This window comes from Dama dama, chromosome 19 (assembly GCF_033118175.1).
Source record: "Dama dama isolate Ldn47 chromosome 19, ASM3311817v1, whole genome shotgun sequence".
In the NCBI taxonomy this organism is placed as follows: domain Eukaryota; kingdom Metazoa; phylum Chordata; class Mammalia; order Artiodactyla; family Cervidae; genus Dama; species Dama dama.
The window spans coordinates 51776004-51798452 of record NC_083699.1 but is presented as its reverse complement, the minus strand read 5'-3'; the positions used below and the strand labels follow the sequence as shown (position 1 = coordinate 51798452).

Here is a 22449-nt window from a genome sequence, read left to right as displayed (position 1 = left end):
GAAGGGATTACATTTGTCCAAGGATTTATTAGTGAGTTAAGTTATCATGACTATATATTATTACTCTCTTTCTGGAAGAGAAATGGTAAACATCTCATTCCAAAAGACACACTATTCAGATTTCTAATATGCAGGTAGGAGTATCAGTGACAACTCACATCCTAGTGCTCTCCAAGGAGACAGAGGAAGGAGTACCCTCCAAGCCTCCCAGAGTATACCTAATTATTTGACCACGAAGCCTCTTGGCATATAGTTATTTCCTCCTGCTTTTGGGGTAGTCAAGATTACCCATTAGTCACACTGGAGAAAGAATACTATGTTAAATGTACACAGAAGAAAATCTGAGGATGATGACAGTTTTGTTTTCTCTCTCAGTCTTTGGATTGCTAAGGTGAAAATCATGAGGTGGTCACTTCCAGAGGAATCATTTCTTCATCTTTCAGCTTAATTAATAGTCTGTACAAGGGAGGACTCTGATAATTTTGATACAAGCAAATTTAGAGATTTCTGAAGGCTTTTGTCTTCAGATATGTTAAGATACAAACTCCAGGATTACAAAATCAAAATGATGTAGAATTTACAAGTGTCAGCTAGGAGATGGAATTGTCTGAGAGAATACACTGTGCTCTTTAGGGAGGACTGGAGAGGGTAGGAATGGGGAAAGATCCAATTCTCTGACATATTTCATCTCAGGACTAAATATACCATCTGCCTTTAATGAATGCATTAAGGAACTGGACCTCTTCAACCATCTACTAAAAACTAAGTTCAAGAGTAAATTTAGGATCTCCAAATTACTCTTGCTGTCAGGGATAGGACAGAAACATATTTTCACATGAACAAAATGGTAATTTTCCCTACCTCCCTCTTCCTATAAAGCTTTTCAAATGATAAACTGCAGTAAGGCTCTTCATTTGGTCCCTCCGGTTCTCTTGACAGGTTGCTTAGGGGCTCAGGCTCTAATCTCTGCAGTGTTGGTAGTCTGGATTTCCCTTTTCTCCTGAGAAAAGTCCTCTTTGCTCTCTAGGTGAACCTGATTATTTTCCAGGTGTATGGTGATCCTGGCCTCAGATGGGGACCAGAATTACAATCCAGAAGGCAGCTAGCAAAACAGAATCTTAATTCAAATGAACTTGGGAATTAGTAAGTGTCAAACTGGAGAAGAAAACTGATGGGACACTGAAGTACTCTACCTTTTCTGGATTTCTTGTTTTTCCTCTGGAAGGAACTCATCACCGCAACAAAGAGTAAAAGAAAGAGAAAGATGGGATGGGAAGAAAGGAGAGAAAATATCAAGACAAAGCATCAAGCTTATGAATTATCAATAGTGCTCTGGACAGTAAGGAACCTGGGGAGAGGAGCTATTCCTTATTAAAAACAATACCCCAGTCCTTATTGTAGCCTTAGAGTAAGGCAAAGGTAATACACAAGAGGGTGAAAGTTATCTTTATGATTAACTTGTTATTAGCAAGTATCTACTTGGAAAAATAAGCCATTCTGTAATCTGCATGGTACCTAACTGATCTTTATAGTTGCAGAATCTTTCTAAAAGGCTTGAGCCCCTCAGAAAAGATCCTACAAGTGAGAATTTAGGAATCACACAAATTGTTAAAGAATAACACAGAAAGTGATTCAGCTGGTTACTACAAGGAAGTCTAACTACTGAAAAATTACCAGTTTACTTAAGAGCTGACTTTATTCAGAAACAATATAGTATTTTTAAATTTCTAGATAACTCCCAAGATGCGAGTCAGTTCATGGTTCTTTTACTCTAAAAATTATCTAACACCAAAGTTGTAGAATTTTCTCTTGGAATTCCTATACAACAGTATTGACAGAGTAAATTAACACAGAAGAAAGCACAGATTCCCAACAAGGCTACGTCCTTGTCAACTCTTTTGGGATGGGTGGGGAAGAGGATTAATTAGAACCAGAGGATTAACTAGAACATGATCTAGTCCATGTAACAAAGCCCCGAAAAAGCCAACAAGTATAATCTAAAAATCCTTCAAAACCAAATTTTACAGAGTCCACATTAGGTCCTTACTGGGTCGTCCGCTACTGCAAACAATTCCCTCCCAGCTAAGTATGATCCATAGTCATCATAAAATATAATCTTTTACATGAGTAAAAATGACAAGAATTTTAAACAGTAAAACCAAGGACCTGGATGTTTACAAAGATATGAAAGCAGCTTGCAATGGGTTGTCTAGAACATCACTATCAAAAAATTAATCCTTCAACTAGATTAAAATAAGTAACAAATCTGTATACAAAACATAAGTTTGCAATGGAAATTAAAATATGAGGCAAGAAATGAAAATGGTCCGCACCTGCAGTGTACAATTCTCTTTTCGTTTGAGGAACTCCACAAACCTGGCCACTACTCCTGGTGTGCTGATGACTTCATCAATAGGAGGATTAGGTTCTGTCTCCCCATAAAATAAAAGAAGAAAAACAATCCTTTGATTTCAAGTCAAGGACTTTATAAAGCTCAAACTTACTTCATAATATCCCTCCCTCAATTTTAGCATCTCTTTCATGTTGGAAATCTAAAAAAGAAAAAAAAAATGTAAAATTGAGTTCGGTCACTTTGAAACTAGGGTAGCTTAAAAGATTTCAAAATAAGGGAAGCCTTAACATAAAATGATGGGCAGAATTTCTAAAAATTGAAAATCACTGCCTCTATTATTTTAGAAAACTTAGAAAGTAGGGGAAAAACATCAAAAGACAAACACTGTTAAGTCTTAAGAAATTGTCTTAAGAAACTGGATTAGGAGATTCTGTGCTTACAGGATCTAATTTTATAGCTGTAGTGGTAAGTAGGGGCCAACAAAAATAAGAATGACTTGCCAAATTCATCTGATTTTCATTTATGACAATAGAGTATCTTATAAACAAAGTCAGTCAACAGAAATATGTTGGGTAAATAGGTAAGAAATGTCCTAAACAATCAGCATTGTAATTTCAGCGAGATCTGACGAAGTTTTTGATGACATTCATGTAGCTCTGCAAGAAAAATGGCAGCTGGATGACAGTACTACTAGGGACTCTTAGCAAAGTCAATGGACTCACTGCAAAGAGATGACTAATGGTTCAATGTTAATTTAGAGCAAGCTCTAATGACATATTCTCTGCCTGGTTCAACATTTTTATCAACCATTCATATAAACACAACAAATAAATTTGATGATTACAATAAAAATGAAGTCATTAATATGTTAGATTACAGAAAGAACATATAGAAAGAACAATAAGCCAAGCTGGCAACGAAACAACAGGGATAAAGCAACATTCAGCTTTTAGAGCAATTTTAAAAATTCACATGGCTACACAGACAAAACCTAAAAACAGTCCATAAAGTAAAGTATTAGGGCGTATAGACTGTTGAAAAGACAAAGAAACATTACTATGCCATGGCCATCAAAATAAATGATGCTAGCCTGAAGTACATTATTGGAATATATAGTTTCAAGACAAAGAAGACAATTTCCCACCACACTTTAGAGTAATAAGAATGTAGTAAGTATCATATTCTAATGATCACATTTTAAGAATGGCTGGAAAACCAGAATACAGGCAGTGAAGTAGCACAGTGGTGAAAGGCCTTAGAAAGCCACACTGTCTGAGAAAACCATCTCAGAATGCTAAAAAGAGTTAAGACATTTTTTGAAGGGGACAGGGAGAGGGAGGTATTTTTAACAGGTTGCTGTGCACAAGACAATTATCTTTTGCTATGGTGGTACATTTTAATTCTAGTTATCCTCAAGAGATATATTAATTTATCACTAATGATTCCAAATAACCATAACCTACTATTGGGGGATGGGGAGGAAGGCCAATTATTTTAAGTATTTACTATCAATATTTCCATACGGCTTAGAGTTTCAGAGTTCTTACGTGCCCAGAAGACAAGAAGTATCCTATCTCATCCTACTCTAATTATACAAAAAAAAAGCAGTTATCCTGTCCACTAATAAATCCATACTTAAATCAGTAATAAATTGCTAACATTAAAATCAACAATCACTACTCTTCCAAGTGATACTTTAAGTTTTTCTTAAAAAAGAGTGGAGTTTCTCATTTTAAATTAACATGAAACGTTGCTACTCTTATCACTTTAAGATCTTTTATAAAATACCTCAGATATGAAAACAATGCCATATTCTGGTACTGGTAAGATCACTCAAACAAAAGAAGAAATTAAAAAACTAGCCATGGCTCATAATATACATATATCTGTAAGCATCCTTTTATTCTGTTGATAGACATACTCCAAATCAGGCCTATCTACATGAGAATAATAGATTATGGCAAAGTAATATTTTGTACATAAATGAAAAATACTTAACATATTCAGAACTCACCTTTTGAAAGCAGTTTTCTGAACTTCTGTGTTGCTGAAAGCTGTTGCTCTGGGCTATTGGAAAATATCATTTCAATCATGTCAGAAGTAATAACACCACCCTGAAATCACAAACAGAAAGCAAATATAACAACATTTTAACTTAAACTCAAAGGAAAACAAAGATAAATTGTGGCCAACTTACTGAGTTACACAAAGGTAGCATAATCTTTGCATGTATAAATGGGTGAGATGATTAATAATGCGATGAAACCAAAAATCTTTGTCTATTATTAAAAAACTCACAACTGTTGAGAGAGTAACCTTAATAGTAAACATTAAGATAAGGCATTTATTATTCTTCCTCTCCTGCTCATCACATGGCTGGCTGTTGCTTGCATTCAGATTAAATGTTAAGTTCTAAAACAAGGCTTTTCCTGACCTCCAAATCTAAAGCAGCTACTCTATCTCTACCACATCATTCTATTTTAATCCTATGACCAGCCCTTTCAACTATCATTCTTCTTAGTTACCTGTTAAATGCTTAGGTCCCCCCAGTATTCTATAAGCTTCATGAAAGCCAAACACCCTATCTTACCACTCTATCTCTGATGGCTGGCATACTGTGGATGCGCAACAAATATTTACTGAATGAATACAGAGTAGTCTTGTATAAATCACAGATTCTAGCCACTACCAAATTCAACAGCTGACTCTTAAAGTTTCTATTTTCTTGCTTTATAAAAACCTTTCAGTTTCCCACTAGTCTCTTGCTTTATTAGTGCTTTCCCAAAACCCATCCCCAGCATTGTACTTCTCAGGATCACTTGTCACAATGAAATAAAGTTCTTATTATTTCACGAAAGGTAATAATAAGATAAATCCTGAAGAAAACTGCACTAAGTTATAAATGCTAGATGGCTGCTAAGCAATATCTAACACTTAAGAATAAAGGATAAAAATAGTAGAGACCTAATAGATGTTGAAGAGATCAAGAAGAGATGGAAAGAATAAACAGAAGAACTGTATAAAAAAGATTTTAATGAATCAGATTACTATAGTGGTGTGGTTAGTCACCCAGAGCCAGATATTCTGAAGTGCAAAGTCAAGTGGGCCTTAAGAAGCACTGCTGTTAATAAAGTTAGTGGATGCAATGAAATTCCAGCAGAACTATTCAAATCCCTAAAGGATGATGCCATCAAGGTTTTGCATTCATTATGTCAGCAAATCTGGAACACCCAGCAGCAGCCACAGGACTGGAAAAGGTCAATCCTCATTCCAGTTCCCAAGAAGGGTAGTACCAAAGAATGTGCTAACAATCAGATGAGTGCTAACCACCACACTCATCTCCCATGCCAATAAGGTCATGCTTAAAATCTTACATGCTAGGCATCAGCACTGTGCAAACCAAGAACTTCCAGATGTCCAAGCTGGGTTCAGAAAAGGAAGAGGAACTAGAGACCAAATTGCCAACATTTGCTGGATTATAGAGAAAGCAAGGGAATTTCAGAAAAACATCTGTGTTTCCTCGACTATGCTAAAGCCTTGGACTATGTAGATCATGACAAACTGTGAAAAGGTCTTAAGAGAGATGGGAATACCAGATCATCTTACCTGTCTCCTAAAAAACCTGTATGCGGGTCAAGAAGCAATAGTTAGAACCCTATATGGAAAAACTGACTGATTCAAGCTTGAGAAAGGAGTACAATAGGACTGTCTGCTGTCACCCTATTTATTTAACCTATATGCTCATGAGAAATGCCAGGCTGGGTGAGTTACAAGCTGGAATCAAGATGGGTGGGAGAAACATCGACAACCTCAGATATGTGAATGACACCACGCTAATGGCAGAAAGTGAAGAGGAACTAAAGAGCCTCTTGTTGAGGGTGAAGGAGGAGAGTGAAAGAACCGGCTTAAGACCAAATATTAAAAAAACTAATATCATGGCATCTGGCCCATTACTACATGGCAAATAGAAGGGGAAAAGGTGGAAATAGTGACTGATTTCCTCTTCTTAGGCTCCAAAATCACTGCAGATGGTGACTGCAGCCATATCAGAAAATGATTACTTCTTGGCAGGAAAGTGATGACAAACCTAGTCAGTGGGTTGAAAAGCAGAGACACTGCTCTGCTGACAAAGGTCCATATAGTCAAGGCTATGGTCTTCCCAGTGGTCACATACGACTGTGAGAGCTAGACCATAAAGAAGACAGAATGCCAAAGAATCAATGCCACCAAACTGTGGTGCTGCAGAAGACTCCTGAAAGTCCCCTGGACAGCAGGGAGATCAAACCAGTCAATCTTAAGGGAGATCAATCCTGAATATTCACTGGAAGGACTGATGCTAAATCTGAAGCTCCAGTATTTTGGTCATCTGATGTGAACAGATGACTAATTGGAAAAGTCCCTGATGCTGTGAAAGATTGAGGGCAGAAGGAGAAGAGAGCATCAGAGGATGAGATGGCTGGTCAGCATCACTGATGCAATGAACATGAACTTAGGCAAACTCCAGGAGAGGATAAGGGACAGGGAGACCTGGCATGCTGCAGTCCATGGGGTCACAGAGTCAGACACAATTGGGTGACTGAATAACAACAAGAATAACCCATGGGAGAATGAAGCATTCTGCTCTTAAGAGTCAGAAAAGTAACTACTTTGAAACTTGTAAGTCTGATTCCTAATAAACAAAAGTACCTACATGATCCTGTTAAGAATATGCTTTCACAAATATCTTTGCTTTCTTCCCTCTCTCATCCCTTTATCATGTAAGATATACTGACTTTACATTTACAGTATTTAAATACCGTTAACTTTATATCATAGCAAGTTAAAGGATATCAAAGAGGGAAATAACATCACTCAAGGACTTTTCCCCTTCTGAGGAAAAGGTTAGTAGATCTTCAGGTGCATGAAGGATAGCTGTATCATGTTATGAGGATGTATGATCTTGTCATTGTCTTTATCTGAGACTCAGTTTAAAGAGTTGCATATGAATGCCACAATGACAAGGAGTAGATTGGGATAGTCAATTTTATGTGTCAACTTGGTTAGGTTGTGGTACCCAGCTGTTTGGACAAACAACAGTCTAAATGTTGCTGTGAAGGTTATTTTTTAGATGTGATTAACATTTTAATCAATACACATTATCCTCCAAAATGTGTGTGGGCCTTATGCAATCAGTTGAAGGGCAAAGATTGAGGTTTCTTAAAAGAAGGAAATTAGTCTCAAACTTTTACCTAAATTTCCAGCCTACTGGCTTACCCTACAAATTTCAGACTTACCAGCTCCAACAATTGCATGAGCCAATTACTGAAAAATCAAATATCAATGGATCAACCAATCTCTCTCTTCCTCTCTCCCAACCCCAAAATTTGTTCCATTAACTCTGTAGAACCCTAATACAGTTCACAAAATACATCATAATCATTTAACGTCTACTTGGGAAAAAAAAAAAAAGACAGCTCAACTTCCTGAAGAGTCTGTAAGAATTCACCACAAAATAATAGTGTTGGCAACACGTCTACATAGATTTCAAAGCAATTTAAACTGCTCTAATCCCAAAAGAAAGTTGGTCCATAAAAATTGAAAGAGAAAAAAAATCTGTAAAATACTGTGCATAATATACTATTATTTGTCAAAAAGAGGGGGATTTTTCTCAAAAGGAGTTAAGAATTTAGTAACAGTGGCTGCCAGTGGGGATAGAAATTGGATGAGTAAGGTAGAAGAGAAAGATTTTTCTTTTTTTGAAAATCATGTATATATATGATTTGTTAAAACATTATATACAATTGATTAAAATAAACTGAAAACCTAGACAAGTGTTATATCCATATAAATAAAGCATAATTATCTGTTTATGCAACCCTCAAGAAAGTTACAAAATGGGTTATAATAGAAAATTTCAATAGCTGTGATGTAGAACCAATGTTTTAAAACATATGAATATGTCCAATTTTGTACTTGGAATGAGTAACAAATTGGGAATTCCTTTAAAGCATGCCTTGTTATCAACTTTTTTTTTCTTTAACTTTTTAAGATTTATTTAAATTGGAGGCTAATTACTTTACAATATTGTGGTAGTTTCTGCCATACATTCACATGACCCAACCATGGGGGTACATGTGTTCCCCATCCTGAACCCCCTTCCCACCTCCCTCAGGGTCATCCCAGTGTACCAGTACCCTGTCTCATGCATCGAACCTGGACTGGCAATCTATTCACATATGACAATACACATGTTTCAATGCTATTTGCTCAAATCATCCCACCCTCACCTTCTCCCACAGAGTCCAAAAGTCTTCTTTACATCTGTTGAGTCTTGCTGTCTCGCATATAGGGTCATCGTTACCATTTTTCTAAATTCCATATGTGTGCATTATTATACTGTATTGGTGCTTTTCTTTCTGACTTACTTCGCTCTAGGTTCCAGTTTCATCTACCTCATTAGAACTGATTCAAATGCAAAAATTCAAGAACGCTTCCTGAATCTGCATGTCATCCTTGCACAGGGGCCAAGCTAATCTTCTCTTTATCATTCCAATTTAGTATACGTGCTGCGGAAGCGAGCGCTTTAACTTTTTATTTTGTATTGGGGTATGGCTGATTACAAACAATATTGTGACAGTTTCAGGTGAACAGCAAAGCCCTTGTTATCAACTTTTAAGGAATAATTTTATAACTATCTTTTAAAGTTTCAACAGCTGACTTAATCTTCATAATTTAGTTAATTCTGTTAAACTGCATGCTGTTCAAAATATAATAAACATTTAATGAACCCTGAGTTTACAGACATAGTTTTCTTTTAAAAATGAAACACCAAGTACTTTCTGTAGCCATCTAACCTATTTTTTTAATTCTTTTCTTGGCTCCACCTCATGGCTTTCAGGATCTGTTTTCCAACCATGGACTGAATGTAGGCCACAGTCATGAAAGCCCAGAATCCTAATCACTAGGCCACCAGGGAACTCCCCTACCTTTTTTTTTTAAACTCCAAAAAAGATCTAAACCTCATATCTTCATCAGAAAAAAGTAAAAAGCATTTATTTCATTATCCTACTTACTGGTGCCATCTCCATGTTATTAATCTGAGCCTCATGGAAGCCTCCATCTGACATAACTTCTTCTTCTGTTTCTTCTTCTGCTGTAGCAACATTTCTTCTCTTGAATAACTGAAAAATAAAAGACTGTTACTAAACTAAACTAATTCTAACACAAGGTAGTTCAACATTCAAACACTAGGCACCCCACTTTTAAAAGGCAATAAAGATGGAGCTTTCTGAAAATCATTTTTAAAATTCTAACATTTGTGCCTCCTTCAACCTTTCTGATGAGGAACTATTTCAGAATTCTCGTCTTATAATCTAATGCAATTAACTACTACAAAATATTACCACCAACACTTGATGAGGTAAAATTTAGCAATAGAGGCCTGACACTACATGACACATTAAAAAAAAAAGTAAAGTTGAAAAAGAAGCAGGGCATGCCTGGTCATTTCACTCCTGAAGTAGCTGATAGGACAGACTTACCAATACACTAGGAAAAATAGGATAAAAATGCTAGGATAACTTAATACCTCCCTCCTAACCCTAATGGATGGTGGATAAAGGTTTCCTAACCTTCCCTATCTGTCCAGCAACCAATGATGACAAATGACGACTGCTTGAACACTACTTTTAAAGCACTTATTAATTTGTGGAGGCAAAGGGAGAATAGTTGTGATTAAAGGAAACCCACTACAGTGCCTTCCATTATATACTAGGAAGTACACTTATTCATCAAGCCATGGTAGAGTAATAACTTATCCTCTCACCCTATATGATTAAAAAAAGCAGACAAAAATCCCTAAAATAATAGTTATCAGACACCAGATTACAGGCAACAGAGGCAGTGATTCTTCAGAAGAAGAGAAACAAGATCAGTCCTATTGCCTCAGATTGCCTGGATGGAGTTTCTAGGATGCAGCACAGTTAGAGTGAACCTAACAGGGTCAAGCAGCCCCCTCAATTGAGGAGACAGCATTCAGAACCAAGGAGGCCAAGACACCTAGAATCTGAAGGCAGGGTATTGAAGACAAAGAAATCACCAAAAAGAAAGAACTCTAAAACCTGTAGAAGGTTCCCCTTAATTAGCTTTGTACTGACAAGCACAGGTGGTGTGAGGAAACAGCCAAAAGCTAGAAAAGAAATTGCCTTCAAGGAGCATGCAGAACAATTTTATAGGTCACACAGGTTAAGAAATCATTCATGTTTCAGCTGGCTGGAATAGAAAAGTGTAGGGTTCCCTGGTGGCTCAGATGGTAAACAGCTCACTTGCAATGCTGGAGATCTAAGTTCCATCCTTGGGTTGGGAAGACCTAATATATGGGGCACTGAGTAGAATACCCGGAAGGATATTGACTCAGCAGTAAGGTATATTAGTCCTAGATTATACATGCAAACTGGTTTCAAGTAACTTAACTACATGCAATGACAAATTCAAAGAATTATACATATTAAAAGAATACAAAAACTCAAACAACAGGAGGTAAAAATTACAATGCTCTGTATTCAATCAATAACTACAAGTACACACAAGAAGTAAGAAAAGACTACCTATGAGGAAAAGAAAAGATGATATCAATCAAAATCACCTAGAAATGAAAAAGATGACAGAACTGGACAAGGAATTAAAATAGTTATAAATATATTCCATGTGCTCAAAAATACAAAAAAGTATAAACATGATGAGAGATTTTTTAGAAATACATTAAAAAAAAAGGAAATCAAACACCTAGATATAAAAAATATAATTTTATGAAAAGTATGTTGGACGTGATTAAGAGCAGATACTGTAGAAGAAAAGATGAGGGAATCTAAGGACATCTCAAAAGAGATGGGAAAAAAGGCTGAGAAAACATGTACAAAATATAAGTCAGCTGTGTGACATCAAGTACTTACTGTACATGTAACTGGAGCCTCAAGGTGGGGGTAGGGAAATAAATTTGGAAAATCAGTGGCCAAAACTTTTCCAAATCTGTGAAAAATACAAACCCACAAATCCAAAATCTCTTAAGAACTCCAGGAAGAAATATGAAGAGAAAACATGATAGGACATTATATCAAACTGTTTACATTCAGGAATAAAAAAAAACAAAAACAAAAACAAAGCAGCCAAAGGTAAAAAGACATTTTACATGCAGGGAAACAAAGGTAAGACCGACAGAAGACTTGCTGCTTGAAACAATGGAAGCCGCTGAGTATGGATCAAACACATTTAAAGTATCAAAAGAGATTCTGGTATAGCCACTACAGAAGTTCCTCAAAAAATGAAAAAAGAATGAAATTTTGCTATTTCCAACAAAGTAGATGAACCTAGAGAGGATTATGCTTAGTGAAATAAGTCAGAAAGAAAGACAATAGATACTCTATGTTATCATTTATATGTAGAATCTAAAGCATAAAAAACAAGTATCAAAGGAAACAGACTCACAGGTGGAAAAAAAATTATCTATCCTTCCTATATATATCATATACCAGTGTTAGCTAAGGTCATGAGGTACACTGTATCCCTGGCATTTATGTATCTTGTACCTGGAAGTCTGTACCTTTGGACCACCTTCCTCCAATTCTCCCTGCCCTAATCATCCACATCTGGTACCTACAAGTCTGATCTCTTTTTCTAGGAGTTCAGGTTTTTTGTTTTTAGATTCCACATATAAGTACATGTCTTTCTCTGGCTTATCTCACTCCACACAATGCCTTCAAAGTCTATCCAAAGCTATTTTAAAACTTTAAAATAAGTTTTAAAGACGACAGAAACTACCAAAACAATCATGATTTATATACCATATACAGACTGCAGTTGCCTGAAATTGTCAACAAGTTATTCAATGGGAAAAGTTGGCTGTCTACAAGTTTTATCAACTTGCTTGCTTCACAAGATATTTCTTGTAACTAGAAACATCAAGCAAACCTTCATTCTTTATCATCATAGCTTTAACAAACTTTTTGGCAGCATTATGTTACCTACTCAGAGTGAGTTAGCAAGATTCTGCTTATTTCAAAGTATTTTAATAGTAACTGTAAATTTCATCTTTTTATAAATAAAAAAATATAAAACTGGCTCAATCAGAATGACATCAACTAATAAATTTAAAATTTTGTTCTACTGGCATCAAATAAACAAAGGTCATTTATATAGTGCTGCCTAAATAACAGATACTAAGTACTAGTCTCCTAAAGGAAAGCTCTAACAGCTCCGCTGTTATCTTCTGTATACTTGGCAGCATCAATTCCTGTACTACCCTCAAATCTAGCTGCACAGCTGGCCGAAGCCTGTGACTTTTCCCGATAGATGACTGAGCAACTGTGGAAAGAGAAACAGAACTTAAATGAATCTGTTTTTTACTGATGTTTACTATTTTACAAATTAGGCATGAAACAAGTACTGCTGTGATAAGAAGCCGCCTAATTTGCTTTACCAGTTCTCCCTACATAAGATGGCACATATGAAACAACAAAATTAAAATTTTAAATAGAATAATATTCCAGAACCCTATCATAGAAACCTATTAAGGCCCTATTACAGTTCCAGATGTCATACAATGAAGATGACAGAACATCAACTACAAAGGTTTTTAGTCAGGTAAATGGGACCATACTTGCCACTGACAGAGCATCTGCCTTCAGGCAACTGAATATGAAAAACTTATTTTGTTTATATAAATCTTACAATGACATCCAATAACATGAAGTTCCTATCACCAAGAAGAAAACAGTATAAAATAAATACTGTTATTGGCAGACTGCCATTACATCATCTTCAAATGGCTTTATGCTAAATATAACGTATAGTCTACTGGTTATATTCAGATCTATACTTGTTCTTGTATGCATACATACATGTAATTCATACTCACATGTGAATATAAATATTTAACAGTGCTGTTGTAATTGCTGCAATTTACCCCCAAAATAGAAGCTAAACAACAGCTCATCCAAAGAAAAGGTTCCACTTCAAATAAGACACAGAGATGAATAAAGATGCAACAAGAAACCAAAAGAAACTCATCCTTTTATGAATAAGTGGTTGCTTTCAAAAGATGGTAAAGCAGACTGTTGAAAACTTAATTTGCTATACTTGGACTTCAAATAATTGGATATTCTAGTGCAGTGTTATGCAAAAGAATAGTGTGTGTTGAATAGCTCACTATAACTGTAAAATATTTATAACAGATTACCTATTTCTCAGGTAAGAAGGGTACCGACTCATTCACCTACCTTATATGGAGCTTTTTATAGTGTGGGGGTCAAATGGTCCTTCCAAACTGAAGTCTTAGCAAAAAAAAAAAACAAAAAAACCCTAAGTGCTCTACCTTTAAATTTCCTGGCCAAACATGATGGACCATTTGTCCTAAGGATTTTTAGAGAAAGGTAAAATGACAGTGAGTGTCAGATTCTCCTGCAGATGTTCTAAGGTTAAAAATGATCAAAATTCTTGTCCTAAGTGTCATTATAAATGATACAGAATTTAGGGGTAAAAAGACTTATTTCTTGAAATTTTGTTTAAAATACTAGGTAATGAAGAAATATAAAGATACAAAGACAGATACAAAACAAGTACAGCAAACTGTTGACAAGCAATGATCCCAAAAGATGGGTTTATGAGATTCATTATCTATTCTTTATATCTATACATGTTGATAAATTTTCAAATTAAACTTTAGAAGGAAAAGCAAGGGACCAATTCTCAAATTGGTCACTTGAGAATTCATTAATACACACACAGAATCTTAAAAGAAGTTGTAACTTTAGAAAAATAAAACAAATAGGCCAAAATATTAAATAGTAATTAAATAGCAATTGGGAACATGAGAACCTCATTCTTATATTCTACTTTACATCACCTCCACTCCCATACCCCTAAAATAAGCTGACTTTATAGTTGGGAAGGGAACATATGTATATATATATTAAACATTATTAAAAGTAAGATACAGGAAGGTGAAGTCAGGATTGAAATAGAACATTAAATTCTTTAAGAAAAATTAGTATGGGTAAAGGATTTACCTGCTCTTCTCTTTTCTGTTTACGTAACTGTAGTCCTTCTTCCTCCCTCCTCCTGCGCATCTCATCAGGATTCAGGGACTTATTTTTGTAACTTTTCAGGCGAAAGTTCTCTTTTCCTGGAGTAGTCATGATTTCTACAAAAAGAGAGGGAACAGAGGATCTTAGCTTACCAGGAGAGCTCTGCTACTTTAACAGTTCACATTTTTAAACAATTCAGTGTCTTTTAGCATATTCACAATTATATACAATCAACACCACAGTCAATTTTTAAACATTTTCACCACCTCAAAAAGCTATTGCTTCTGGATATTTCATATGAATTGAATATGTGTGATCTTCTGTGCCTGGTTTCTTCCACTTAGCATAGTATTTTCAAAGCTCATTCAAGTTGCAGCATATATTAGTATGTATTAGTACTTTATTCCTTTTTGACTGAATAGTATCCCATTGTAAAGATACACTCCATTATATTTATCCACTCATCAAATGATGGACATCCGGGTTCTTTCCATTTTTTGGCTACTCTGAAAAGTGCTTCCATAAACATTTATGGACAAGTTTTTATGCAGATCTGTTGTCATTTCTCTTGGGTATATATCTATATACTCCATTTAATCATTTCAATAAGTACCAAACTATTTTTCCAAAGTGGCTGCACCATTTTACATTTACAAAAGCAGTGTACAAGGGTTGCCAGTTTCTCCACATCCTCACCAACACCTGCTAACGCAGCTTTTTTTTAAACTGAAAGATAGCTGATTTACAATACTTTGTTAGTTTCAGGTGTATAGCAAAGAATCACAACCTTTTGATTCTAGCCATTCTAGTGGGACAGATGTCTTTAAACCTATTTGTTTGCCAATTATACATCCTCCATAAAAATTTCTATTCAGATTCTTTGCCCATTTTTAAATTGGGTTGTCATTTTTACCACTGAGCTGTAAGAATTCTTTTAAGTCCCTGTCAGATATATGACTTGTTAATATTTTCTTCCATTTTATAGGTTGTCAAATTTTCACTTTCTTGATAGTATATTTTTTAATTTTTTTATTTCTAGCCGCATCGGATCTTAGTTGCAGCACACAGGCTTCTCTCTATTGGTGGCACAGACTTAGTTGCCCTGCAGCATGTGGGATACCTCAGTTCCCTGATAAGGGACTGAACCTGTGTCTCCTGCAATTGAAGGTAGATTCTTAACCACTGGACCACCAGGGAAGTTCCAATGTTATAATTTGAAGCATAAAAGTTTTTAATGTTCTTAGTGCCATACTTAGCAATTCTTAACCCTCAGTTTCATTCTAAGAGTTTTAGAGTCTTATCTCTTATATTTAGGTTTGTCATCCATTTTGAGTTAAGTATGGTTTGACGTTTAAGGATCCAACTACATTATTTTGCACATAGCTACCAGTTGTTCCAGCACTACTGAAAAATGAAAAACAATTCTTTCTCTTTTGTATAGTCTTGATGCTCTTGTTGAAAATCAGTCAATTACAGATAGTTTTATTTCTCACCTTTCAATTCTATTCCCTTGATCTGTATATGTGCCAATTCCACAAAGCCTTGCTTACCAATTTTTTAAAGTAAATCTTAACATCATGAAGTATGAATCGTCTTTTATTCTTTTTTTTTTTTAAAGACTATTTTCACTCACCTGGATGGATACACTGTGAGTGTATTCCATGTGACTTTTAGAATCAGTCTGTCAAGTTCTACAAGAAGTCAGGTGGCATTCCAATACGAACTGCATGGAATCTGTAAATCAATCTGGAGAGTACTGCCACCTTAATGTTAATCTTCCAACCCATGAAGACAATTTTTTTTTACTTAGATATTTAATGTCTTTCAACAAAGTCTTGTAGTTTTCAGAGTACATCACATTTGTTAAATTTACTAAGTATTTTTATGCTATTGTAGATGGAATTATTTTCTTAATTTACCTTTGAATTATTCATAACAAATCTATATAAATACAATCAATTTTTATATGTTGACTTTTGTATTCCACAACTTTGCAGAACTGAACTTGTTAATGTGAGTATTTTATTAGTGGATTCTTTAGGATTTTTTGCATACGAGACCATGTCATCTGCCAGAGACAGTTTCACTACTTTCATTCCTTTTCTTCTTCTTGCATAACTGCCAAGATCAGAACTTCCAATACAATTTCATATAGAAGTGGAGAGTTGACAATCTTGTCTTACATTCCCGATCTTACGGGAATGTATCCAGTATTTCAACACCAAGTGTGATGTCACCTTCCAAATTTTCACAGATGTTCTTTTTATCATGTGGAGGAAGTTCCTTCTTAATGCATATTCTCATGCTTTTTCTTTTGATCAGTAAAGGGTATTAGAATTTTGTCAAAAAAGTTTTTGTATCTATTGCAAAGACTGTAACTTTTGTTTTTTATTTACTGATACATTATTACATAATTGGTTTGTGAACCTTACATTTCTGGGATAAATGCCACTTGGTCATGCTGTATAAATCCCTTTATATGTTGCTGACTTTAGTTTGCTAATATTTTATTGAGAATTTTATGTTCATATTCATAAGAGATATTGGTCTGTACTCCCCTTATGATGTCTTCAGCATCAGGGTAATATTAGCTTTATAAAATATGTTGGGAAGTATTCCTCCTTTCAGTTTTTTGCAAGAGTTGGTGAAGAATTAGTCAATTCTTTAAACGTTTGGTAGAATTCAGCAGGATAGGGCTTTTCTTTGCAGGAGGTTTTATGATTAATCCAATCTCTTCACTTGTTGCAGGTCTACTCAGATTATCTGTTTAAGTCAGTTTTAGTCTCTCCAAAAAAATGTGCCCATTTTATTTAAGCTGCGTGTCCATTTTACCTAAGCTATGAAACTTACTGGAGTAGGAAATGGCAGCCCACTCCAGTATTCTTGCTGGAAAAGTCCATGGACACAGGAGCCTGATGGGGTACAGTCCATGGGGTTGCAAAGAGTCAGACACCAAGCATGAACGAATCCATGTAACATTGGTACACAGCTGTTCATAAGATTCCATTATCATCCTCTTATTTTTAGTTATGTTCCTTCTTTCATCTTTGACTCTAGTAACTTGAGTTTTCTTTCTCAACCTAGCAAAGGTTTCTCAATTTTGTTGGTCCTCTCAAAGAACCAGTTTTTGGTTTCCTTAATTTTCTCTGTTTTTCTATTTTCTAGTTCATTAATTTTTACCTTATTTTTACTGTTTCCATCCTTCTATTTTGCTCTTCTTTTTCCAATGATTTACTAAAGAAGGTTAGGTTATTGATTTGAGATCTTTCCTCTTTCTTAATTTAGGCATTTATTGCTAGAAATTTCCCTCTAAGCACTGCTTTAGTTGTATCCCCTAAGTTTTCTTAGGTGCTAACTTCACTTTCATTTATCTTAAAAGTATTTCCTGATTTCCCTTTCTATTTCTTCTCTGACCCACTGACTATTTAGGAGTATGTTCCTTAACTTCCACATATTTGTAAGTTCCCCAAATTCCTTTCTGCTTTCATTTCTAATTTCTTTTCACAGCAGTCAGAGAACATCCTTTGTACTATTTCAATCCTCTTAAATGTGTTAGGTTTGTCTTTTGGCCTAGCACGTGGTGTGTCCTAAAATATGTTCCACATGCACTCAAGAAGAATATCTATGTTCTGCTGTTGCTAGGTGGTGATGTGTTCTATACATATCTGCTGGGTCTAGTTGGTTATAGTGTTGTTTCCTTTTTTATTTTTTTATTGAAGGATAATTGCTTTACAGAATTTTGTTGTTTTCTGTCAAACTTCAACATGAACCAGCCATGCTGCTGCTGCTGCTGCTAAGTTGCGTCAGTCGTGTCCAACTCTGTGCGACCCCACAGACGGCAGCCCACCAGGCTCCGCCGTCCCTGGGATTCTCCAGGCAAGAGAACCGAAGTGGGCTGCCATTGCCTCTCCAGAATCAGCCATAGGTGTACATATATCCCCTCCCTTTGGAACCGCCCTCCCATCTTTCTCCCCGTCCCACCCTTCTAGGTTGATTCAGAGTTCTTATTTGAGAGTTTCCTGAGCCATACAGCAAACTTCCATTGACTGACTATTGTCCATATGGTAATGCAAGTCTCCATGTTACTTTTTCCATACATCTCACCCTCTCCACCCCTCTCATGTCCATATATAGTGTTGTTTCTTTTCTGACCTTATGCTAAGTGGTCCATCATTGAAAGTACAGTAATTTAAGTCTCCCAACCATTGTTGTTGAACTATTTCCTTTTCTTTTCTGTCAGTCTTTGCTTCATGCATTTTGATGCTATTATTAGGTACATATAATAATTTTGACCTATCTAATGAATTGACCTTTTTATCACCATAAAGTGTCTCTCTTTATCTCCAGTAACATTCTTTGTTTTAAAATCTATTCTTTCTGTTATTAGTATAGCCACTCCAGCTTCTTCCTAGTTGCTACTTATTCATCTTTTTCCATACTTATACCTTTGATGTATCTGTATGTTTAAACTTAAAATATGTCTCAGGGATTTCCCTAGCAGTTCAGTGGTTAGGACTCCACACTTCCATTGTAGGGAGCATGGGTCCAATCTCCAGCCAGGGAACTAAGATCCCATCTGCCATGATGCAGCCAAAAAATAAAATAAGGTAAATAACATATGTCTCTTATAGAGAGTATATAGTTGGATCCAGTCTGACAATTTCTGCATTTCTAATTAGACTGTTTAGACTGTTTCATCAATTCATATTTAGTGTTATTACCAATACAGCTGGAGTGATGACTGCTTTTTCATTTCTTATTTTCTGTCTCATGTCTTTTGTTCCTTTATTACTCTATCACTGCTTTCTTTTGTAATAAGTAATTTTTAATGAAACACTTAAAAATTTCTATAGTGATTTTTCACTGTACTTTTTTTGTTTTTCCCCCCTAGTAGTTGCTCAAGGGCTTTCCATACACTTTCACTTCTCAGAATCAGCTTCAAACTTAACACTCCCTTAATTCCAAGGAGATATAGAAACATTATGTTATATAATTCTATCCTTTTTCCCATTTTATCATACTGTTGTTATATAATGTTACAAACCCAACAACAGTTATTATTACTTTATGTTATAAACAACATAAAATAAATAACATCTATGTTATTTCCTTAGCTTAACATAGTTTTGTTCCCACTCACCTACTCTGAGCTGCTATTAGCAGATACATTTCAAATATATTACATTTCTACAGGCCCAAGAATGCATTCGAGTAAGGCCCCACACATGAAGTTTCAAGCTGTGAACATGTATTCACATGTCCCATCATGTAAGTTAGTTCACGTCCTGGTATACACTGTCACATGCATGCACCCATTATAAGTGGTTGTGCTTTTGTGTATGTACTTCACTGTACTGCACAGTATGTTGCTGTTGTTCAGTCGCTAAGTCATCTCCGACTCTATGCAACCTCGTGAACGGCAGCATGCCAAGCTTCCCTTTCCTTCACTACTTCCTGGAATTTGCTCAAACTCACATCCAATGAGTCAGTGATGCCATCCAAACATCTCGTCCTCTGTCATCCCCTTCTCCTCCTGCCCTCAATCTTTCCCAGCATCAGGGTCTTTAACAAAGAGCTGGCTCAGTGTCATGTCAGGATGGCCAAGTGGTCTAAGGCGCCAGACTCAAGATTCTATCTTCCGAAGAGCTGGCTCTTTGCATCAGGTGGCCAAAGTATTAAGAGCTTCAGCGTCAGTCTTTCCAATGAACATTAAGGGCTGATTTCCTTAAGGATTTACTAGTCTGCTCTCCCTGTTGTCCAAGAGATTCTCAAGAGTCTTCTCTAGAATCACAATTCAAAAACATCAATTCTTTGGCACTCATTCTTCTTAGTATCTTTATTTCAAGCCCAGAATGTCCAGAAGCAAATGTAAAAGCAGCAGTGGCATAAGCTGGTACTGCTAAGATACTAAGTGTCAAGCAATAATGATAGAAACAAAAGTGAAAATAACTGAGAGAGCAGAGTAAGAAGAGGAAGTAACCTAAGAAGGGAAGAGATTCACAATGCAGAATACTGCAAGGGGATTTTCTTTATTGGAGAAAGCACTGTTAAGTTTTTGAGGCAAGGACCCGAATGTAGAACGGTACATGAAGCTTGCAGCAGCTGTTCAGAAAGCAATCCAGTGATACCGTGTCACCTATGACAAGAAGAACAGAGCTACTACCCAGACATGACTGGATCATTTTTTTAAGAAGGTAGATTGAACTGAACCCAGCAAGGAACCAGAACCTATGCCATCAATGTCAGGTGTGAGTAAAATTGCAGCATGCCTTCCGTCTCCTACTGCTGACGATCCTTCAGCTCTACCATCATCTCCCACCTCCTCTCCTTACTCTAGTCAGCAACTCTTCTTGCCTGTTCCCTCAATGCCAGCCCCTGTATGCCAGCTGTTGTACTTTACTATTGTACTTTTCAAGGTACTAGACTGAAGATTAAAAATGTTCATTTTTTATTTTTCATGTATTATGTTTATGAAAAGTATTATAAACTTATTACAGTATAGTACTGTTGATATAAAGATGGTTGTGTTAATTGGGTACCTAGACTAACTTTGTTGGACTTATGAACAAATTGGACTTATGAATGTGCTCTCAAAACAGAACTCATTTGTATGTAGGGGATTTACTGAACACACATTATTTTACACACCTGCTTTTTAAATCAGTTTTAAGAAAAAGGCAGGAAAGATGTGCTTTTACACTTTCAAAATTACATAATTACCTTTACTGGTGCTCTTGTGTTCATGTAGACTGAAATTACCACCTACAATCACTTGCTTTCAGCCTCAAGAACGTCCCGTAGCCATCTTGCAAGGCAAGTGTGTTAGTAGTAAAGTCTCTCAGAAGGTGTGTCTGCGAAGTACCATACATTCATTTTTAAAAGACAGCTTTGCTGGATATAAAAAAATTGGGGTTAATAGTATTTGTCTCTGAGTACATGGAATATATTACTCTATCAACTTCTGGACTTTGTTTCTGATGAGAAGTCAGCTTTTTTTTTTTTTTAATCAGGGTTCTTCTAAGTAAATAATTGGCTGTTTTCCTCTCCTTTTCTTATTTTCAACAGTCACACTGACAGGCCCATTTGAAGATTTTCTTACGTTGATCCTACTTGAAGTTCTTTGGGCTCTTTGGATGTATATGTAGGTCACTCTTTTTCTATAAATTTGAGATGTTTTCAACCATTATCTCCATGAATACTTTTCCACTTTTTTTTCTCCCCTTTTCTTCTGGCACTCTCATTATATATACTGTGGTGCAGTTAATGATGCCCTATATTCCTCTGAGGTTCTTCAATTTTACCCATTTTTTCCCTCTCCTTTCCTTGGATTTCTACAGATCTATTCCCAATTCACTAATTCTTCCTTTCCACCAGTTCAAATCTTACTATTGAGCCCCCTAATTTTTCATTAGTTATAGTACTTTTCAACTCCAGAATTTCCACTTGGTTCTTCTTCAGAATTTCTGTCCCTTGATTGCTAGTATCTACTTGACATGGGTTGTCATCATATTTGACTTCTTTGATGAAGGTTTCCTTTGATTCTTTGAATATATTTATAATGATTACTTCAAAGTCTATTCCTATTAAATCCAACATCTTTGCTCACAGACAGTTTCTATTGTCTGCTCTTCCCAGTGTATCAGTCATATTTTCCTGGGTTTTGTTTTTGTTTGCACATATTTTACCTTTTTATTGGTTCACTTTCTTTCTTTCTATAGTTTCTTTTGGAGAAGGAAATGGCAACCCACTCCAGTGTTCTTGCCTGGAGAATCCCATGGATGGAGGGGCCTGGTCAGCTGCGGTCTATGGGGCTGTAAAGAGTTGCACACGACTAAGCAACTAACGCACACACAACCATCTTATAAAATACTATGTGGCAACTCTGTGTACACTCCTCCATCTATGAGGTTTTGTATTTTTATTTGCTTACTTGTTTACTAATTTGCTGTTTTATTTTAAAGAAGTCCACTTTCCCACCACACACACCCAGCCACTTGGAGTGTTAAGCCTCTGATGTTGATCCTCAGCAGGGAAATA

General features: G+C 35.9%; 1 protein-coding gene and 1 non-coding gene across 3 annotated transcripts in view; both read right to left on the bottom strand.

Annotated features, from left to right (window-relative positions):
- The window catches only part of KPNA1 (karyopherin subunit alpha 1), a 66843-nt gene that overhangs the window by 25710 nt on the left and 18684 nt on the right, over positions 1 to 22449 (bottom strand). Inside the window, exons 2-6 of one of the 2 annotated variants that reach the window (XM_061167018.1) lie at positions 21133 to 21263; positions 14395 to 14528; positions 9406 to 9513; positions 4368 to 4467; positions 2334 to 2428 (exon numbers count right to left, since the gene is read on the bottom strand). In XM_061167018.1, coding sequence (XP_061023001.1) covers positions 2334 to 2428; positions 4368 to 4467; positions 9406 to 9513; positions 14395 to 14523 — 432 coding nt within the window. In that variant the 5' untranslated portion in view covers positions 14524 to 14528; positions 21133 to 21263. The remainder of the gene's footprint in view (positions 1 to 2333; positions 2429 to 4367; positions 4468 to 9405; positions 9514 to 14394; positions 14529 to 21132; positions 21264 to 22449) is intronic. The other variant, XM_061167019.1, reaches the window with a different exon arrangement.
- LOC133074274 (U6 spliceosomal RNA) lies at positions 8809 to 8914 on the bottom strand. Its single transcript, XR_009697126.1, has one exon. It is a non-coding gene; the product is annotated as a U6 spliceosomal RNA (small nuclear RNA).